This window comes from Plasmodium yoelii (assembly GCF_900002385.2).
Source record: "Plasmodium yoelii strain 17X genome assembly, chromosome: 6".
Classification (NCBI taxonomy): Eukaryota; Apicomplexa; class Aconoidasida; order Haemosporida; family Plasmodiidae; genus Plasmodium; species Plasmodium yoelii.
The window spans coordinates 508,007-531,075 of NC_036178.2; the positions used below are offsets into that span (position 1 = coordinate 508,007).

At 21.4% G+C, this 23,069-nt stretch overlaps 6 protein-coding genes across 6 annotated transcripts; 4 read left to right on the forward strand and 2 right to left on the reverse strand.

Annotated features, from left to right (window-relative positions):
- Positions 1 to 2,027: 2,027 nt before the first annotated feature.
- Positions 2,028 to 2,711, reverse strand: PY17X_0610000 (mago-binding protein, putative; the record flags this gene model as incomplete). The annotated part of the gene is made up of 2 exons (XM_722299.1): positions 2,028 to 2,276; positions 2,508 to 2,711. 2 exons carry the CDS (start codon positions 2,709 to 2,711, stop codon positions 2,028 to 2,030), a joined length of 453 nt encoding a protein of 150 aa, XP_727392.1.
- Positions 2,712 to 5,082: 2,371 nt separating this feature from the next.
- Positions 5,083 to 5,903, forward strand: PY17X_0610100 (U6 snRNA-associated Sm-like protein LSm7, putative; the record flags this gene model as incomplete). The annotated part of the gene is made up of 4 exons (XM_022955362.1): positions 5,083 to 5,197; positions 5,519 to 5,590; positions 5,682 to 5,752; positions 5,835 to 5,903. The coding sequence occupies 4 exons, from the start codon at positions 5,083 to 5,085 to the stop codon at positions 5,901 to 5,903; spliced, it is 327 nt and encodes a 108-aa protein (XP_022813152.1).
- Positions 5,904 to 6,743: 840 nt separating this feature from the next.
- Positions 6,744 to 10,757, reverse strand: PY17X_0610200 (uncharacterized protein; the record flags this gene model as incomplete). The annotated part of the gene is made up of 1 exon (XM_720898.2): positions 6,744 to 10,757. The coding sequence occupies one exon, from the start codon at positions 10,755 to 10,757 to the stop codon at positions 6,744 to 6,746; it is 4,014 nt and encodes a 1,337-aa protein (XP_725991.2).
- A 3,104-nt stretch (positions 10,758 to 13,861) lies between these two features.
- Positions 13,862 to 15,679, forward strand: PY17X_0610300 (cytosolic iron-sulfur protein assembly protein 1, putative; the record flags this gene model as incomplete). Its single annotated transcript, XM_725113.2, has 1 exon — positions 13,862 to 15,679. The coding sequence occupies one exon, from the start codon at positions 13,862 to 13,864 to the stop codon at positions 15,677 to 15,679; it is 1,818 nt and encodes a 605-aa protein (XP_730206.2).
- A 1,262-nt stretch (positions 15,680 to 16,941) lies between these two features.
- PY17X_0610400 (cGMP-specific 3',5'-cyclic phosphodiesterase alpha, putative) lies at positions 16,942 to 20,124 on the forward strand (the record flags this gene model as incomplete). The annotated part of the gene is made up of 3 exons (XM_022955364.1): positions 16,942 to 16,972; positions 17,140 to 19,181; positions 19,333 to 20,124. 3 exons carry the CDS (start codon positions 16,942 to 16,944, stop codon positions 20,122 to 20,124), a joined length of 2,865 nt encoding a protein of 954 aa, XP_022813153.1.
- Positions 20,125 to 20,962: 838 nt separating this feature from the next.
- Positions 20,963 to 22,240, forward strand: PY17X_0610500 (porphobilinogen deaminase, putative; the record flags this gene model as incomplete). The annotated part of the gene is made up of 1 exon (XM_022955365.1): positions 20,963 to 22,240. The coding sequence occupies one exon, from the start codon at positions 20,963 to 20,965 to the stop codon at positions 22,238 to 22,240; it is 1,278 nt and encodes a 425-aa protein (XP_022813154.1).
- Between the last annotated feature and the right edge of the window lie 829 nt (positions 22,241 to 23,069).

The window sequence follows — 23,069 nt, forward strand, 5'->3', positions numbered from 1 at the left end:
TCAGTCTTAGTTTAATCCTTAATTTAAAAAAAAAAAAAAATGTAATTATATACAACATCGATGCTTACTATTTTTATTCTTTTTTTGAAGTTTCATTTCTTTTTATGATCCTTTATCATGTATAATAGTAAACATATATAAAATTATAATAAAGAAAAAAAAGCACATACATATGCATGTGTATATATACATATATTTTTTTAATTTGGCTATAATAATAATAATTTTTATGTATATCTCCATGTGCCTATTTTAAAATCTAAAGTATGTATTTATTATATATATATATATATACGCATTATAAATATACAAGAGAAAGAACAATGGACGTATTATATATTTGTGTGCATACATGTAGACATACATACATACATATATTTGCAAGTTGTGTGTAAGCGTGTGGATATATTTATATCCATGTATTACCATGCAACTTATTCTGTATTTATTATTGAATTTTGTTAAAATTTGCATATGTATGTGTGTTTATTTATCAATATATATGTGTGTGTTTTACTTTATTTACCTATCTATCAATATATATATGTGTTATTTATGTGTTTATTTATTTATTTATTACCTATCAATATTATATATATATATATATATGTGTGTTATTTATTTATTTTTATGCTTTAAGTCTCATTTTTTATTGTAACATTTTTTTTAGAAATATTATTTATTAATACAATCATCACAAGATATAGTGACCTGCCTTCCTTGATTTATATATTTTTAGTGTATATCTATCCATATGCATAATAATGTATGCCTTATTTTATTGTTATTAATTTTACTTTTTATCCTATATTTTTATCATTACTATTATTATTATTATATTTTTTTAAAGTGCTATATTTTAGAATAAATGATGTATATAAGGATACTCCAATTTTTTTTTTTTTTTAATTTTTTAAGTAAAATTTTCTCATTGGGCTTTACGCACCTATATATATATATTCATATTTATATATCATTTATTTATATCTACAAATACATATATGTATGTCAAAATTACATACAAGTTTTATAGTCATTTATTTTCAGTGGCAATTAAAGCTTACATTAATATATGTTAAGTTTATATATTTATTATATATGCACATTTATATATGTTATTAACATGAAACATAATGCAGATTTATTATCATCATTGTTTTTAATATTGTTTAAAGAAAAATATTTTATATAAAATATATGAATAATAAAAGGAAAACCAGCCTTATCAAATCCAGAGCTAAATATGTTTTATGTCGGTGTGTATATTAAAAATAAAAATATGTAATGGTATATACGCATTATATATATATATAATTATATCCTATAAAATTAACTATTTTTTTTTATTATTATTATTCCTGCTTTTCCCCCACCTTTTCCTTTCCAATTAACATATATGTTTTATGTGCACATATATACACGTGTGTACATATATACATGTGTTGTTTAGATTTTTTAATTTTAATTAAATAAACTATTATTATTTTATTTAATTCATTAATAAAAAACATTAATAATATTTTATTAACAAAAAAAAAAAAAAAAAAAAATTGCTAATATATATTACCCAATTGTAATATAAAAAAACAAATATCATATAATATCTTAATTTTTAAAATGTTCACATTTCCATCCTCTTTAAGTAAATAAATAAAACACATCCCACTCTTATAGGATTTATGTGTCATTAAATTGTTAATGTTTTAATATAAGGACATATGGGCATGTTTTTTTTTTTCTTAAAATTTTTAAACATATCAAATATTTAAGACAATTTAAATAAAATACAAAAAAATAATATAATTTCATAGGTCTTTATAACAATGTTAATATAGTAAAATATATAGTTATATATTCATAAAAATTGAAAAAATTGAAAAAAAAAAAAAACAAATACAAAAAAAATAAAAATTCCATACAAGTTATACATAAAAAATTATTTAAAAAAATTATATCTACATTTAAATTGCAATACATATTAAAATTATGTGTTCTATATATGCATATTGCTTACAAAATATTTTTAATCAATTTGGTCCATTTTCATGATTTTTAATATTTTTTTTTTTCTTTTTTTTTTTTAAATTATTAGCACTGTTGTTTACATTATCCTCAACAGGATTCCACCCAGGTATTTTTTTTTCACCAATTTTATTTGCAACATTATTTATTTTTATCCCTTCGTTTCTAGTACTAATACTGGGAAATATCTTATTATTATTCTGATTTCTTTCTTCCGCCAATTTAGCCTTAACTTTATATGCACAATTTTCTTCCTATATATTTAAGGATATATATATATATACATATATACATACATACATGCATACATACATACATACATGCATACATACATACATACACACATACGGGTGTGTTTATATTTATTTATCACATACAATGGATTTCCGATCAGGCTATACATAACAATATTCATGCACACACATAATACAATTATTTGTTTAATTGTTCCTTTATTCATGTATTTAAAATTTTCTATATCTTACTTGAGGCATATAATCCGTTCTAACGCGAATACTTTTTCTAAATGTACCATCACGACGTTGGGTTCCTTTGATAAATTTCTCATTTGTCTTTTCATTTATTATATATACATCACCTAATGGTGTTACTACTTCCTTTATATAATTTCCATATTCATTATCATCAAAGGAGTTGAACGATTTATTTTCTAATTTCTTTTCCGCCATTTTTTTCGGTTCTTTATATATATTGAGAATATATAAATTTATTAAATATACCAAAAACACAATATATACATATATATATTTTTATAACCTTATGAAAATTTTATTCCAATTATATTTTACAAAATATTTATATACATATATTTTTTACTCTCCACATCATTTTCAAATTCATATAAAATTTCGCAATATGCTACCTAACCCAATATTGCAAAATAAAATGTTATTCAAAATTTTGGAAAAAAAAAAAAAAAATATTATAAAGGATAAGTTATAGATATTAAAAATATTTAAAAAATCACCGAATTAAAAATTAAGAACATAAAAAAAATATTCCTTACTAAATACCCAAATTAAATGTATCAAATACATTATATAAATAATATACATGCACATATGTATATACTAACTTGCATATTAACACATACAATCGGTTAAACACTAAATTAATATAATATAATTCAGGAAAACTATATATTTTTTCGAATTAGAATTTTCATAATTTATTAATATATCATGAATATCCATACAATGCATATATGTGTATATATTATTGACGTATTGCCGCATTATATTTTATAGAAATCTAAATGTTATTTTTTTTATTTTTTATGCAAAATACATACAATTTATATTACCAAACAATATTTTTACTTAATTTCTCTACAAAAAAAAGAAAAAAAAAAAAATGAACCAATATATAAAATAAATACATTCTTATATTTAACGTACTACTTATAGTAAAGGCTATTTCTACAAATTTCGATATGTGTACTGTTTATATCACTTTTTCCCATTTTTTTATTTATACAATTTAATGTTTACATTGTATAGAACTAAGCATATTAAAGTAAAAATGGTAAACAACTTTTGTTTCCTTGAATTGATCAAATCTCAAATATATTTTTTTTTTTAAATAAATATAAACAGAAAATTTTATAATACAAAAAAAAATAATAAATAAACTAATTCAAAAAGTATAATATATACACATTTATATTTCAATGATTATTTTTTTGGGGATGTTCACCCTTAAGGTCCTACTCCATTTAGGTTTTGTTTTATGAAACAAGCAGATTTATTTTTTCAAATTTCCATCAAAAGTTTAATTCTTTTTTATATTTTCATCTCTAGGTGGATTATTATTTCTACGATTTTATGACACACAATTGTGTCTATCAATAGTATTATATTTGTAAACATTTATTTTATATTTTTATAGGCATATTTTTTACCTTTTTTCTTTATTTCGTTAGTATAATAATTATTGTAATAATTAATAAAATAGTTATTTTTTTCGCATAACTTATTTTAACCATTTGGTCGGTTTATTTTATACCTTTTCTCACATATGTGAATTGGAACATTCCTGGGGTGGTATATGGTTATATACGAAATTAATTTCAAATTTTTTTTTTATTTATATTAAATTTATATAAATTATTATTATTTAAATATGCATTGTACATGTTAAACTGATTTATATTATATTGTTGGATAAATTTTTTTATATTTTTGTTGAGATAACATATTTGATTAATTTTATCATTTGTGTAGTTATTTCCTATTTTGTTTCCATCCACCTATTTCTATTTCTTTGTGTTTTTTATTACGCTATTTATTTATATACATATATCAAAGGTCTTTTCCTCCATTTGTGTTTATATTAACAACACTATTCATATGTATGTATATGTTTTATTATTTGTAAAATACACCATAAATGGTAAACAAAAAAATGGAAAAAAAATAATATAACCTATACACTTTAATTTACGAAATACACAAAAATTTTATAATACAATTCTATGTATATAAATTTAAATATATATATATATATATATATATGCACAAAATTGAATTATTATTTATTTACATACCCCATTTATATATGCATATATAATTTAATCCTCCCCACCTATAAACCGCAAAACCAAAAGGACTTGAAAAATTAAAAAAATATATTTTTATAATTATACTAAATAAAGCCAAACATACTAAATAAAGCCAAACATACTAAATAAAGCCAAACATACTAAATAAAGCCAAACATACTAAATAAAGCCAAACATACTAAATAAAGCCAAACATACTAAATAAAGCCAAATATACTAAATAAAGCCAAACATACTAAATAAAGCCAAACATACTAAATAAAGCCAAATATACTAAATAAAGCCAAATATACTAAATACAGAATAAAATTAATTTTTTTTTCAATCCCTAAATTATTAATTATAAATATTAAATAAAAAAAAATATAAGTATACTAACATATGAAGATATAATTTCGTATATTAAAAATTTAGAGGAATTATTTTCCGTTATAAAAAAATACAAATATTAAACATTTCACAAAAACGATTTGAACAAAATGTCTGTATTACCAGGGCCTACAGAAAATATCAACAAGGATAATAAATTTATGAATGATATAAAAAAATTTATGAACCAAAAAATTAGGGTAAAATTCGATGGAGGAAGAGAAGGTTATTATTTATATCATATTAAAATGAAATAAAAAATATATGTACATATTAAACAAATTATATTATATATAATAAAAAGAAATATAAAAAGTTTGATAAACATAGAATAATCATATTTTTCCCATTATACAAATAATTGATATAATATTGTTCAAAATGAATAATAAGTTTGTGGATAAAAAAAAAGTTGTTATTTCACACTTTCAATATCCATATATTTGCACACATATTTAATTCATGTATCAGCCATTTTTTTATATTTTTTTATATTTTTATATATTTTTTTTTTTTTTTTTTTTTTTTTTTTTTTGAAATATTCAGTTGTTGGTAATTTGATTGGTCATGATGCCATATTTAATTTAGTTCTAGACAAAACTGAAGAATTTATACGAGGTAAAAATAAAACATATTACTATATAAATATTAAAAAAAAAAATTATAAAAATTTATGCAATCATATTTTACCCATTTATAATTTTTATAGACCCAAATGATAGTTATGTAATAACTGAAAAAAGTAGGAATATTGGCTTAATTGTAGCTCGAGGAACTTCGGTATATTTTATTTACTATATCTGTCAAGTGATATTTTATTACTATTTTTTCTCAACTTATATTCATATTATTTTATACATAGGTTGCCCTGATTACCCCTGTCAATGGCACTCAAGAAATTTCTAATCCATTTATATCGGAAGAAAAATAGGAAACAAAACAATGTATATATTTTATATACACATTATTTTTTTTTTTTAAACTATTAATGCCGTTTTTAATTGCCAAATAAATAATTTTTTTTTTTTTTTATATTAAAAACAATTAAATAATGTCAATTTTGTTAAATTGTAGCTTTTAAAAATATATATATTAAAAATGTGTGGAAAGGTTTGTATTTATTTGATACGAAAATAAACTAACTATCAGCATTTCCCCACGTAGTATATAATGCAAAAAAAATGATGAGCAAATAAAAAAAATAAAACTGTACATATATATTTTCCGTTTCATAAATGTGGATATTTCCGCCTTTAAATAAATAATACTATATTCACGTTGCACAAGTTGCGGACATACAACACATTCGATAATAATTGAAAAAAAAAATAAAAAACTATAAAGCTGTAAAGTGGGGGACAATATATATATAAATGGATAAGACATAAAAATTTGTGACAAAAATTGTGTGCAATATATATATATGTGAGACCCTAAAACATTTTATATGTATAATATATGGAAAACAATCAAGGAGATAAAAAAAAAAAAAAAAATCAAGCCCCCTCCATTTAATCCATATTAACAATATAAATATAATATGTAATAAAATTTAACAAAATTAAAAATAATGACATATATATATATATATGCATCATCAAATGAATATGCATATATTTTGTGGATTATAATAATTAAAAAATATTTTCTATAAATTTTTTTTGGGGGAGAGTTAATAATATATTATGGTATATATTTTTTAATCTTTTCCGTTATCATATATTCAAATAAAATAATAAAAAATCAGAATTTTATAATTTCTTTTATCTATTCATGAATGTACATTAACATTGTGACGTCTATATGAACTACGATAACCAAATGATATGTTACATTCTGAACAAAAAAATCGTTTAACATGATGATGAAAATTAATAATATGTTCTTTTAAACTAAATTCTGAAGCAAATTCTTTGTAACAATTATTTATAGTACATTTATAATTTTTAAAAATCTTTAAATGAACTTTTTTAATATGCTTATTATATCCATTAGAATGTAAATATATTTTATTACATTGTAGGCATACATATTTTTTTTTAAAACATGATCTTTTATGTTGTATAAATTCTTTATATATATAAAATTGTTCATTACAAACTGGACATGAATAATAAAGATTGCATTTATGTTTATTTAAATGATATTTCATATTTGAAATAGTTGAATAATGATATGAACAATTTTCATATGGGCATTGATAATGTCGTATTTTATGTTCCTTTAATTCTTTTTGTGTATCAAATTCAATTTGACATATTGTACATTTATATTTTGTTTTTACTTTATTATCTTCATGCGTTAATATATGTTTTTTTAAATGATCTGATCTTTTATATGTTTTTAAACATAATTCACATTTATATGGTCTAGAATCTGTATGTACACTCATTAAATGTCTTTTCATCAGTTTCTTATTTGAAAATACCATACTACAAACATTACAGGTTCTTATCTCTATAGGAATATTACTAGTTTGTTCTGGTGCTTCTCTTTTTATTTCAGGCAAAATAGTATTATCATTTGTGTTATTTGTGTTATTTGTGTTATTTGTGTTATTTTCGTTTTCTTCGTTTTCTTCGTTTTCTTCGTTTTCTTCTTGGTTTTTATTTTCGTCGTCTTGATTTTTATTCTCATCATCATCATCATCATTATCAATCTCTTTACCATGTTCATCTCGCTTTTTTTCTTCTGATTCGTTATTATTTTTTTGAGATACATTTTGAACCATATTATTTTCTTTATTTGTGTTATTGGCCTTCTTTAGTGAGGAAGCTGTTTTTCTTGCAGATGTAGTAGTAGTAGAACCCTTATTATTATCAGTATCATTATTATTTGAATTTTTTAAGTGTTTTAATTTACAACTATCTAATTGTCGAACTGTTAAATAAACTGAGTGACATGTAGAACATTCAAATTTCTTTTCGTTTCTATTAGATGTATGTTTCATCAAATGCAACTTTAAATGGTCAGGTCTTTTATATCTCTTAAAACAAACATCACATTCATATGGTCTTTCATTTGAATGAACACTTTTTAAATGTCTTTGCATTAATTTGCTTTTTACAAATACGGCATTACATATATTACATGTTCTAGATTCTATATCAGAATTATTACTATTTTCCTTTTTTATTTTTGTATCTTTAGTTTTTTTCGCCTTCTTATTACTGTTTTTACTATTTTCTTTCTCAATCATATTTTCATTATTTGCACCAGCTTCATTCGCATTTGCATTTGTGTCTGTATCTGGGTCTGCATCTGGGTCTGCATCTGGGTCTGCATCTGGGTCTGCATCTGCGTCTGCAATTTTGGGATCCTCTTTTTCTACACCATCGTCTACCCCCAAAATTGGATTTTCCTCAACTTTGTCTTCCTCAACTTTGTCGTCCTCATCTTTTTCTTTCTCATCTTTTTCTTTCTCATCTTTTTCTTCCTCATCTTTTTCTTCCTCATCTTTTTCTTCCTCATCTTTGTCATTCTCAACTTTGTCTTCCTCAATTAAACTCGTACGTTTCTCTGACTGGGCATTATCTGATGTGTCTCTTTCCTCAGATCGGCAATCATCATCTTTATTGCTCGATAGGTTTTCTTTTTTTTGATTTTCATAACTTTTCTCAGAATTCTCGCTATAACTTACAACTGATGATTTTTCTGAATAATCATCTGAATAACTTTCACTTTTTTTTTTTGAAGAAAAAAAGAAAAATTTTGAAATTTTATTAGACATATTATTATAAAATAAATTTCTTTTTTTTGGATGTTTTTCATTTTTTTTCAAATTTTTTTTATTATCTGTTTTTTCATAATCACTATGATCATTAGATACACTATCTTGATCAATTGATTTTTCACTATGTTCTGAATCGTTCATATTTTTATTTTCATTTCCCTTTTCTTTATCATCTTCATTTTCTTCATCATCTGAATCTTTTTCTTCTCTTTCACCCGCTTCACTATCTTCTTTTCCATTATCATTGTCACTATCATTATTTTCATAATTTCCTTTTTTTACTTTAATATCATTAACCGATATTTGTTTATTATTATTTTTTGTTTCTGTTTCATTCGAATTGTTGTTTCTATTTGTTGTATTTTTATCAGACCCTTGTTTTTCTTTTTCATCTCCTTTTTGATTAGATGCACAATTTTTTTCATTCTCTGTAGATTCACTATTATTAAAATGAATCGTAGTGGGTTCAACCAAAGATGGGGTAACAGAATCTAATGATTTTTCTGTTTCGATATCTGTAAATGGTTTTTGTTCAGCTTCATTTGAAATATCTTTTATTATATTTTCTATCATATTTCCTAATATATTTTGATTATATGTATTATTCTCTTCTTCTATACCAGTTTTAATTTTAAAAATTTGAGCATTATCAAGTATATGTATTGGTGTGTAAAATTTCATTTCTTTATCATTATTTTTCAAAAAAAATACATTATTTTTTTCTAATTTATTATTATAACAATTATTTTTTTCTAATTTATAAATATTTGATCTTATTTCTTTATTATTTTTTATTAAATTAAATGCATTGATTTTATTTTCTTTATCGATTTCTTCAGAAATTGGTAATTTACTTATTTTTATATCTTCTCCTACAGATATATTATTTATTTCATTTTGATGATTTTCTGATGCTTCATTATCTGTTTCCTTTTCTTTATTAAGTTCATCATTATTATCTTCAATTTGGTCATAACTTAATTGATTGTTTTTTTCAAACATATTCATACCAATTTTTATTCTTTTATTTTTTCCCTCTTCCTCTGCCTCTTCCTCTGCCTCTTCTTCTTCACAAATATCATCATCATCATCTTCTTTTATTACTTCCGTGTGCTCATGAGTACCATTCAATAGATATTCATTTTTATAATACATTGCATCAATTTCTTTTTGGTTTTTATTTCCATCATATAATTTATTATAGTCAAAATTGATTAAAGATTCTTTATTACGATCTCTTTTTTTTTTTTTTTTTTCAAGGAAATTTTTAAATTTTTTTTTCATATTCTTTGTTAAAATAAATGAACTTTTGTCATCTTCAACAAAAGAACCATATATATTGTCTATTTCTATATTTTGAAAAAAATTGTTATTATTATTATTGTCATCAAAATCATAATTGCTATCATTTGTTGTATCTGTATTATCTCCAATATAATAATTTTTAAATACATCGGTTTTATTTATTATTTTTCCATTACCAAAAATATTTATTTTTGAATCTAATGATGATGTATTTGAACATGTACGGGGTTTTATATATGTATTTTTATAATTTTCACAAAATTCAAAACCATATTTATTTTTATATTGTTCATTACATTCAAATAAAAAAACATCATCATCAGATATATTATTAATAATTGATAAATTATGATTTTTTTTTTTTTTTTTTTTATATTCTTCTAATAAATCTTCATATCGTCTTTTATTTAAACTATTTTTTGGGGCTTTATTATTAAATTTATTTAAATAATTTTTTAATTGTGTTTTCTTTTTTTCCACAATCATTTTTGAACTATTTAAATTATTATTATTGTTATTATTATAATAATCGCTATTTATTATTGTGTAATCGATTTCTGGGTCATCATTAAAATGGCTATTTTTATTTTCCCAATTTTGGCTATTTATTGATTTCAATTGGCTCCAATCCATATTATTTTTAAAAAAAAATTCTTGATTTATTTCATTATAATCATCATCATCATCATTATTTATCTCATTATTTAGAAAATACAAAACTTTATTTTTTTTAATATTTGTACCCATTCTTTTTATTTCGTATTATAATATTTTTTTTTTTTTTTTTTTTTTTTTTTTTTTTTTTTTTTTTTTTTTTTTTTTTTTTTTTTTTTTTTTTTTTTTTTTCTCCGAGCCTTGTTACTACACACATTCGATTTCAACAGATATCTTCGTTATATATACATCCAATATTATATATTTTATTTTTATCTTTTTCAAATGGGTATTTATTTAGAATTATAAGCAACAGTTATGATATACAATGTAACATGCATATATATACGTTAAAATAAATATGTACTATATATATATATTGCATACGCATACATACTGGCATGAATTGCGGCGTATCTTTTATCTTTTAATATTTTATTCACGTAACAAAATTTAAGTTGCTAAATTAAGTTGTAAATTAAGTTGCTAATTTAAGGTGCCAATTTAAGCTCCCGATTTAAGCTCCCAATTTAAGCTTGATATATTTCTTATATATATGCACAAAATACAAACAAATAAAATTCCGAAATAATTAAAATATATAAATTAACTTTTAAAAATTGTAAACACAAATTGTTCAATACATATCTAGATTAACCATTTTTAATAATAAAAATATATATGCTTATATAAGTAGGTATATATTGCCATATCGTTATATCATATTCTATATATACATCATATATACATCATATATACATCATATATACATACATATATATATACATAATATACATACATACATATATACATACATACATACATACATATATATACTACATACATGTAATATCGAAATAACTAACGAAAAAAAGAGCGGAAGGATAATAAAAAATACTAATCACTTATGTTCCCATATTGTACATAATGGTGGTTCATTTTTAGTGCATTGTGTTATTACATTTTAGATACATTTGTAAGCATATGCATGCAAGTGTGCATATATATATATATATATATTTTTTTTTCATATAAATAGTTGTTTGGTATTTTTCATTATCCATAAAACAAGAGGGCACTTCTCTTATAAATGTAAATACATAAACCCTGATTATTATACTTAAAAATAAATACAATAAAACATTAACAAAATATCATACAATAATAATATTTTTGAAAAAAAAATATTTGGGTAAAATAACTTGTTAAGCTATTATTGCATGTGGTTATTTTATTATTTTTTTTTTAATAATAAAAGAAATTTATTTTTCATATCACATATTAAATTATTCAACTTGTTACAATTTTATACTTATAGAGCTATATATACATTATATATATATTATGTAATATATATATGTATAATATGGATACACATTTGGGGGGTGTATTTTTTGTGAGAAATTTGTGTTTATAAAATGGGGGGATACTTAGAAAAGATATCAAAAATATTTCCAAACAATTAAATATATCTCAAATTATAAATTTAGTTATTATTTGACAACTTTATTTTATTTACAATTTTTTTTTATTAAATAGTGATTATTTATTATTCTTTATGAGCAATAAATTAATTTCCTTTTTTCCATTCGTATTTAAAATTTTATTCGATTTATTAAATTTCGCACTTAAGATTTATTCTCTTTTTCAATTTCGAACAATTTCTTTACTTTTATACCTTTCTTGACACACTTTAAAATATCTTAAAACAAATAAATGTGTAAACAAATTATAAAACGATTTGCTTAAAACTTAATCTATTTATTATATTGTCATTCTACCAAATAATTATATAATCCATAAAATAACAAAATTTCCATTTTCTATATTTTAAGCAAATTAAATCAAAAAAACACACACATAAATAATGCCGGAAAATTAAATCGCTAAAAAGAATAGTTTTCAAAAAAATAGGCAAAAAATTATAAATAAAACATAATAAAATATTGTAAAATATTGTAAAATATTGTAAAATATTATAAAATATTATAAAATATATACAATATTATACAATATTACACAATATAATAAAGTGCATTTCTAATAAACTTTTTTTTTGGCCATTATTGAAAATTTTCCAAAAACGTTTCTTGAATATATACATATATTTAAACACCATTCATCGAATTTTAGAGATAATAAAATTATTTTTCTAAAATGAGATTAATATTTTAACGGAATTTTTTTACTCATTAAAAATTACCATTTTTTCTTTTTAATATTTTTATTTACACCTTACTATCTATCTATATTACATATATATATATATATATTACATATATATATATTTTTTTTTTAACAAATTTTGATAGTTGTGTGTATTAACTTTCTATGTAAAGAGAGTTTATTATAGAAAAATTTTAACACTTTTAATTACTACTCTTAATACATGTATATATTTAAGTTTTGGAAAATTATCAAAATTAGTACATTGTAAAAGTCTAAGACATATCACATAAGCTAGCTAATATTTTTTTTTTTTTTTTTTTTTTTATATGGTAAGAATATAATAATTTTCCAAAAAATAAAAATGTTATTTTGGAATAGTAACACCTTTAAATATATATATTATAACATGTTTTTATAATTTATTATTTTTTTTTAATTAACTCGTTAAATAGTAATTGTGTGTAAACAAGCCTCGTACATACCCTTGTTACATAAATATCACTGTTGTATATATAATAAAAAAAAATAAATATGTGTGTGTGTATATATGCATATAATTAACTAATACGTTATTAAAGAATAAATTCAAAGTATTCCAAAATATTGCATACTCATTTTATCATATCAAAAATACATATAATAATCATTTTTAAATAGGTATGAAATAAAAAAAAAAATTTAATTAATTTGTAGCGAACAAAATTTATGAGCTTTTTATTTTTTTATATTAAACAGTTATGTGCAGAAGAAAATATTAATACCATCTAGGAAAGGCCAAAAAAAAGAGCAAAAAAAAAGCGAGAAAAAGGCGAGAAAAAAAAAGAGCAAAAAAAAAGCGAGAAAAAAAAAGAGCAAAAAAAAAGCGAGAAAAAGGCGAGAAAACTACAGTATAATAAACCATCGAAATATATTCATCGACATATATTATAGCTACTTGTATCAAAAGTTGCCATAAAAAAATAAGTGAAAATCATAAAGAGATATAACAAGCCAATTCTCACACGTACATACAAATAAACATATATATTATGACAATAGAATTAATAACAAATTTAGAAAACCATAAAAGACGAATATGGAGCATTTGTTGGAGTCCAGATGGCAATTTTCTAGCATCAGTTGGGGCAGATAAATATATAACAATATGGTATAAAAAAAATGTCAATAAAAATGTCAATAAAAATAATAATTTGAAAAAATCTGAAAAAAAGTATAATGAAAAATATGGAATCGAATTTGGTATATATGATATTATCGAAACAAATCATGAAAAATCTTTGAGACATATCGAATTTTCGAAAGATGGAAATTTTTTTATTGTGGCTTCTTTTGATTCAAAATGCTCAATTTATGTTAAACACAAAAATAATAAATGGAAATTTTATAAAACATTAGAAGGACATGAAAAGGAAGTTAAATGTGCTTCCATTCATCCTACCAATAAATATATCGTTACTTGTGGCCGAGATAAAAGCATTTGGATACACGCAAAAAGTAAGGTCCTTGCTCCAGACAATAAGGAACACAAGGAAAATAAAGAAAATAAGGAAAATAAAGAAAATAAAGACAGTAGCAAGGAAAATAAGGACGATAAGGACGATGAGGACAACTCTTTTCAGCTCGATGAGGACAACTCTTTTCAGCTCGATGAGCAAGCCAACAAAGCCGTAAGCGATTCTGATAAAAATCGTCATAAAGAAGGAAAACAAAATGATATCAACAATGCAGAAATATTGAATAAAAATGAATTAAATAATAATGAAGCATTTGATTTTAATTTTGATGCTTATTTAACGGCACATACTGAAGATATAAAATTTGTAACATGGTGTCCATTAAGTGAAACTACTTTTATATCTCTTTCATATGATAACTCACTAAAAATATGGAACAAAAAAAATGATGAATGGTATTGTATACAAACAATAAATGAACATAAATCAGTTATTTGGTGTGCTGCATTTAATTTTGATGGTTCACAATTTGCTACTTGTTCTGATGATAAAACTATAAGAATATGGCAAAGTAATAAAAAAAATTTATATAATGAATTCAAATATCCTTTTCTTTATCGTCAATTAATAAAAGATGAAAATAATAATTCATTTTATTTTGATATAAATGAAAAATCGACTAATCACAATTGTTCATATAGTGATCAAAATGCAAAACAATTGTTAACCATGTATACAAAAAATAATTTTCTTCCATTATATTTCCAATATGGAATGTTTAAAACTGTGTATTCTTATCAAAATAAATCTGAATTAGAAACTGAAAATAACAATAATAATACATCACAAAAAAAAGAGTCTATTCAAAATAACTCACAAAACTATTTAAATAAAACAACGGAAGAAAAGACAAATTTTACCAACGAAGAAAAAAAAAAATTTACCAACGAAGAAAAAAAAAAATTTACCAATGAAGAAAGTCAAAATTTAACATATCTAAGCACCCCGAACAAGATCAATACTACAACTTATTCCGAACGAAATGAAGTTGCATATAAAGAAACAAATTGTTCATCCATTACTAATTTTCAAAATATAATTTTTGATGATTGGAAAATAAAAGATATCATAGAAGGTTACCATAAAAGAAGTATTAGTTATTTAGATTGGAATATGTTTGAAGATTTGATAGCAACATCTTCTTTTGATAATTCGTTAAAAATATTTTCGAAAAATAATAAAACATGGAACTTAATAGAAAATGTTGAAGATGCTCACATAAGTGATGTTAATTGCGTAGTTTGGTGTCCACAAAAATATCAGAATTATTATATTTTAGCTACAACGGGAGATGATTGTGTGGTTAATATATGGATGTATAAAAAAGAATAAATTATTATTATTTTTTTTTTTTTTTTTTTTTTCTCAATCTGATTCAGTCAATAATTTTAATTTGTATATATACACTTATTTAATTCAAATTTGCTTTTCTATATCCTTTTGTTTTGTTCTTTATTTGCTATTAAATTTATTATCTTATTTTTCAAAATTATTTTTTTCAATTTTATCGTTACACACTCTTTCTCCACTTATTAATAAATATTTGTTTTCCCCAAAAAAAAAAAATTTATTCATCCTCATATTTACAATGCAATTACACAAACAATGCATGTACATATATCTACATATTTTTATTCTCACAATTTGAAGAAGAAACTGTGATATATAATTAATACATAAAACTGTCTACAATGATTAAATAATTTATTAGCAATCATAGCAAACATTTATACATAGAATTGAAATTAAGAAAAATGCTTAAATTTTTTATCGCATTTAAAATGGTATATGTATATATATATTATATATATCACGATTGGGGAAAAAATAAGCGCATTAAGCGAAAAATGACAAAATTAACATAATAAACATAATAAACATAATAAACATAATAAGCATAATTAACATAATAAACATAATTAACATAATAAACATAATTAACAAATTTAAAATTCGTAAAAAAGTAAAATATGCATATATGTCTGTATTGCTTGTGCTTTTATTTAAGCAAAATTAATGAAATAAAAAATAAGACAATAATTTCTTAATTTTTTGGGAAAAAATATTATTTTTATTTTATAAAACATTTTGCTTATCTTTATTAGTCAAAAAAAAGCAAAATAATAAAAAAAATATAATAAAAATAAGCAAACAAAATGATTAAAATAAATAACTAATTATTCTACAATACTTAATGTCCATTATGACACCATTATATATATGTGTATATTTTTTTTTTTCATATAATCATATATTATATAAATATATAACGAAAGCACATATACACACTATTTTGAAAAAAAAACTAAATTGGAACAAATTTCTATTATTACCACAAAATTAAAAAAAAATGATAGAATATATAATTATATTTATTTAAGCATAAAAGGAATAAAAAAAAATTATTTATGATTTTGTTTTTGTTTTGAACTTTTATTTCACTTTTATTTTTATTTCATTTTTATTTTTATTTCACTTTTATTTTTATTTCACTTTTATTTTTATTTCATTTGTGATTTTTATTTATGATGGACAATATAGACAAACTGATTGAAAAAAAATACTCATATCGCTAGTTTAACATTCTCTGAAAAATGATAAAATCAAATTCCCAAAGTAATGCGGGTATGATCATATTCCTACAAACCCGTACACGCTATCTACTACTCTCTTAACATTTGTGCTTATATCTTCATATCTTCATATGTTTATGTTTATCTTCATATGTTTATGTTTATCTTCATATGTATATGCTTGTTTATTTTTTATTTTTTTTTTTTTTTTTTTTACAGGATGCCAAAAAGAAGAGAGCTTCCCAAAAAGTAGACACAAATCATGTAGCAGAATAAAAAATTTGGCCACAAAAAATTTTAGGAAAAGTGATAAAGAATTAAACAGATCTTTTACATTCCATAATAATTCGATAAAATATAAAAAACAAAATAGTGAGGATATAGGAAATTATTCATGGACATTACTAAATGAAGAAGCAAAAAAAGAAGCGGAAAAAGAATATGAATTTTGTGTTAATAAAAATAAATATAAAATTATTTGCCTTTTAAGAAAATATATAAAATATTTTTCTAATTTAAAAAAAAAAACATATGATGATAATTATCTTAATTCATATACAAGTAGCTTAAATACAACCAAAAGCATAGGAACATTTAGCAGTTCAGAAAATATAACTAATTTGACTAATATATTTAATAATAGTAGCAATTCTATACATATATATGATGATTATAATAATGGGAATATTCCTTTTCACACACACAAAAAAAAGAATGTGCCATTATTTATAAATTATGTAAAAATGAAGGAAAAACCATTTAATGAAACTTTCAATAAATTAAAAAAAAATGAAGAATGGTTATTACAAGATAGTAGAATTATATATTTTTTAGAAAAAATAATTATTTTCATTTTAAATATATTTAATAAATATAACAACGAAACAGATGAAATGAATATTACACACAAACTAACCAAAATAGAAAATGGAAAAAGTGAAATAAAAATACCTTTCTTATTATTCAAAAATGAAAATTACGAAGAAACATTTTTAATTAAATTTTATTCTTCATTTCCTTTTAAAATTATAATATATTCAATAATTATGTTATTCATATCTGTAATATATTTTTTAATTTTATATTATATTTTGTTAAAAAATATGCTATATAATGAATATAATATTATTTTTTTTTATACCATTTTTAAATTTATTTTAGACATATTTTATTTTACATTTTTTGTTATATATACATTTTTATTTAATACAAATTGTATAGATAAAATAGCTACCTATTCTTATAAATCTTGTTATTTATTTATATCTTTAATATTTATACACAACATTGTTTTATTACATTTTAATTCTTCCTCTTTTTCGCTACCAAGCAATAATTTAGTCAAATATATAAATAAATATACCTATAAAAATTATGCTATTTTATTAAATAATGTATATATGTGTATATTTTGTTTTTTAAGAAATTATATAATTCTTTATAATTTTTTATTAAATTTAAAATTTTCCATATTTTTTATAATTATTATTATTTTTTTACCATTATATGCATTTTTTTTTTATCCAAATTTACAAAATGATATATATATATCTACATTTATATTTCCTCTTTTCTGTGTTTTAGTAATTGTTATTTCATTATATATTCAATATAAATATGAGCTTAATAAAAGAATTACATGTATAGATATGAATGAAGATATAAAAAAAGTACATAGCAATTATATAACCAAATATTTTTCTATAGACAATTCTATACCCACTTCACCAATAGAAGATATCTTAACAAATTTAAAATCAATATTAGATTATACTAAAAATTTAGAAGAAGATGAAGAAGGAAACGATAACAAATTGATAGAAATAAACAAAATTCAGGAAAAAATTAAAACTTGCGAAAATATTTTAAGGACACAAAATTTAAATGAAGTACCAGTATGCAAATATAGAAAATTTGAAAAAGTTTATAATATGTGGTGTTTAGATCAATCTGAAAAAAATGATGAAATAAATTCTTTTTTATCTCAACATCCTAATAAAAAATCTGTTACCTCATTTTTTAATATGCATTCTTTATTATCGGCTAAATTTCAAGATCAATATAATGATATATATGATTGGAATGCTGATATTGAACTTATTTACAAACGTAATATATTTATTTCAATTGGTTATAAATTATTATATCCTTTAGGTGTATTAGAAACTAACTTTAATAATGAAAAATTAAAAAATTTCCTTTTAAAAATCTATTCCCTTTATAATGACCTTCCTTACCACAATAGCTTCCACGCCGCGCAGGTATTCACGCAACACACGATGCATGCCCACATCTATATGCCCACATCTATATACCATACTTCTATATACTCATGCCATACTTCTATATACTCATGCCCACATCTACATGCCATACACATATGCCTCTTCATCATTTTCCTCCATTTGAAAGGTAGCGCATTTTACAAAAAGCATGCTTTTCATGCTGGATCTGAATAAGAAAATATCCGGAATAGACGAATTTTGTTTACATGTTTCTTCTTTATGTCATGATGTTGGGCACCCAGGGCTTAACAATTTTTTTTTAATAAAATCAGAAAATGAGCTCGCATTAACTTATAATGATAGTAATGTATTAGAAAACTATCATTGCTCATTAGTATTTAAAACCTTAAAAGATCCGAATTGTAATATATTTGCCAATTATCCTAATAATATATTTATTACATGCAAAAAAAATATAATTCGAGCAATATTATCAACAGATATGAAAAACCATTTTGAATATATATCTACTTTTAGAACTAACAGAGAATTTATAGATTATGAAAATTTATCAAATGAACAATTATGGCAAATTTTTTGCTTAATATTAAAAGGATCAGATATTGGTCATTCAACATTAGAATGGAAAAAACATCTTGAGTGGACCTTAAAAATTAATGAAGAATTTTATTTACAGGGTTTATTAGAAAAATCTTTAAACATGTCTAAAAGTTTTTTATGTGATACAATCTCTATTGACAAGCTAGCGATTTCACAAATAGATTTTCTAAAACATTTATGTATCCCTTTATTTAATGAATTAAATTATATTTCCAAAAATAATGAGGTTTATAATAATTGTATTTCCGCGATTGAAAATAATATAGAGCAATGGGAAAAAAATAAAAATAATCAAAAAAATCTTGGGTTGCAAGAAAAATATCAAGATGATCATACAGTTGAAAAAATTAAGTTTTAAATTTTAAATAATCTTAAATTCCTATGCATAAGTATGCTCATTTTTTTTTTTTTTTTTTATAAAATATATTATCCATTATAATTCAATAATTTTTTATTTGTATTTTTTTTTTTATTTTCACATCTATATATGCACTCAAGTTCCTTAATTTGCAAAGAAATTATTTGTTTTTTTAATTCAAAGGATTCCCATGCTTATTTTTTTTCCCGCATTGTACCAGTTCCACTGCGTACCATCTATAACCATCCAAAATATGGGCACAATCCCCCATTACATAACTTGAAATATACATATATATTTTTTTTTTTCAAATTAATTCCTTCTTACTTTCATGTATTATGAATAATAATAACATTAATGAAAAACAACATTGAAATGTTCTATTTAAGAAATTCAAATTACACGCATTCATTTTTTTTTTTATAAAAATATAATGGATAAAAAATAAAGAAAAAAAAAAAAAAATAAAATACATTTATATATTATGGACATGTAAAAACCAACATTAATATTCCTATTATTGCATTCAATATCCTACAAATTCTTTTTCTTTCTTTTTTTTTTTTTTTTTAAAGGAATATATATGGGCCCTTTTTGGTTATTAATATGCTATTATAATTTATGTTGTTGTATATATGGATATAATTGTTCCTAGGTAAATTTATTGCAACATATACTAATACATATATGCATAGTATATTCATGCCCATGTGCACACATATATAATTTTCTTGAGTGCATATTTTTTTTTCTCTTCAGCGTAAATAATAACAAATGATGTAAAATAATTTTTCATCGTTTAGTGATATTATAACTGAATAATATAGTTATAGGAATAATGCATATATTAACTTTCATTATATTAAATATATATATAACTATTTGCGTGTGCATACATGCTCGTATAAAAACGGAAAATTTTATTAACATTAACAAGTCAGAATTTGGCAAACAAAAAAATAAGCTAGCTATAAAAAAAAACTTTTACACACACAAAAATTTCAAAAAAAAGGGGAAAAAAAAAAAAATATTCCTTGTTCAGGCAACTAAAGAAATAATTATAGGTACTCGTAATTCTCCATTAGCAATAAAACAATCTGAAAAAGTTAAAAAAAAACTTTTAACATATTTTAAAAAGATCAATGAAAATATAAATGTTATTTTAAAACCAATAAAAACAACAGGTGATAAAATTTTAGATAAAACAGTGGGCTCATTTGGGGGGAAAGGGATATTTACAAAAGAATTAGATGAAGAATTAATTAAAAATAATGTAGATATATGTGTCCACTCATTAAAAGATATACCTACTGTTTTACCAGACAATATTCATTTATCCTGTTTTTTAAAAAGAGACACAATAAATGATGCTTTCTTATCAATCAAATACAAAAATTTGCGTGATATAAATTTATCTAGCCATGTAATAGACAAAGAAATTGATTTACCACGCACAATTGCAACATCATCATTGAGGAGAACAAGCCAAATTAGATACAAATATAAAAATTTGAAATTAAAATTCATAAGAGGAAACATTAATACAAGAATAGCGAAATTATTTAATAATAGTTTTGATTCAATAATAATTGCATTTTGTGGTTTAGAAAGATTAGTATCAAAAAAAATTCTTAGACAAATTATGAAAAATAATATAAAAGATAAATCATATATAATTAATTATAAAAACATATCTATCGATTTAAGACATTTAAATATACAAAAATTAAATACAAATATTATGTGTCCAGCATTATGTCAAGGTATAATTGGTGTTACATCAAATAAAAATAATCCTGAAATTTCTCAAATTTTAAAAAACATAAATAATGAAAAATCACAAATTATGGCAAATATTGAAAGAGCATTTTTACAAAAAATCGATGGAAGTTGTACAATGCCAATAGGTGGATATACAAAATTTTCAAAAAATAAAATTTTTTTTAATGCAATAATTAACGACATTAATGGTCTTGAAAATTATAAAATAAAAGTTGTTAGACATCTAAATGATTTGGATGGAATTGCAGATGAAGCAGCAGAAAAAATAAAAGAAAAAATTGGTATTGATCAGTTTAATAAAATAAAAGCCGATGCAGCTTTATATTACAAATAGTTTCTAAAATACTCAAAATAAAATATATTTAATTCTATTTATATCTACATATATACAGAGAGAACATATTTAATGCTTTTTTAAAATAATATACATATGCAATAAACAGAAGATATATGTATCCTACTTTAAGAGGAGCCTCCACATTTTTATAGATATGTTTCCTTTTTTTCTTTCACATATATATCCATATTCACATTTCAATAAATTATGGAATAACCATATACATACATACATACATACATACATACATACATACATGCATACATATAAATGAAAGCACAAGGGTGTGCTCGAAAATGTTGAAAATTAATTTTGTAATTTATGTTTCACATTTGTTTTGTTAATTTGTTTCAATATATTATACTCTTATATAATAAGCTATTTATAATTCGTAATGGTAATTTGGTTAGCCATTTGCTTTTTATTTTGTTCCAACTTTATTTTTTGTGATGATATTGTTTTATTCTCCTACTTATGTTTAAAATATACACCTTTATTTATTACGTTAATTTTGAAAATGCTATTTTTTAAAGACTTTTATTCAAAAAAATAATAAAAAAAACGAGACTCATTATTATATATATTAAAACATTTATTTTTTGAATATTTTACAATAGTGTTAATATTGCCAATTTTATATGAACATATTATTTTCATTTTTGTTGATTAACAAAATATTGAATTAATAAAAATTCGAAGAATATAATACTATTTTTATTATATCATAAATAATTATGTACATGTTCATATAAAACACAATTTGAACTCTATCCTAAAAACAATTTGTATGTTAGCTAATATTTTTAAATGATTTATGCATAAAAAA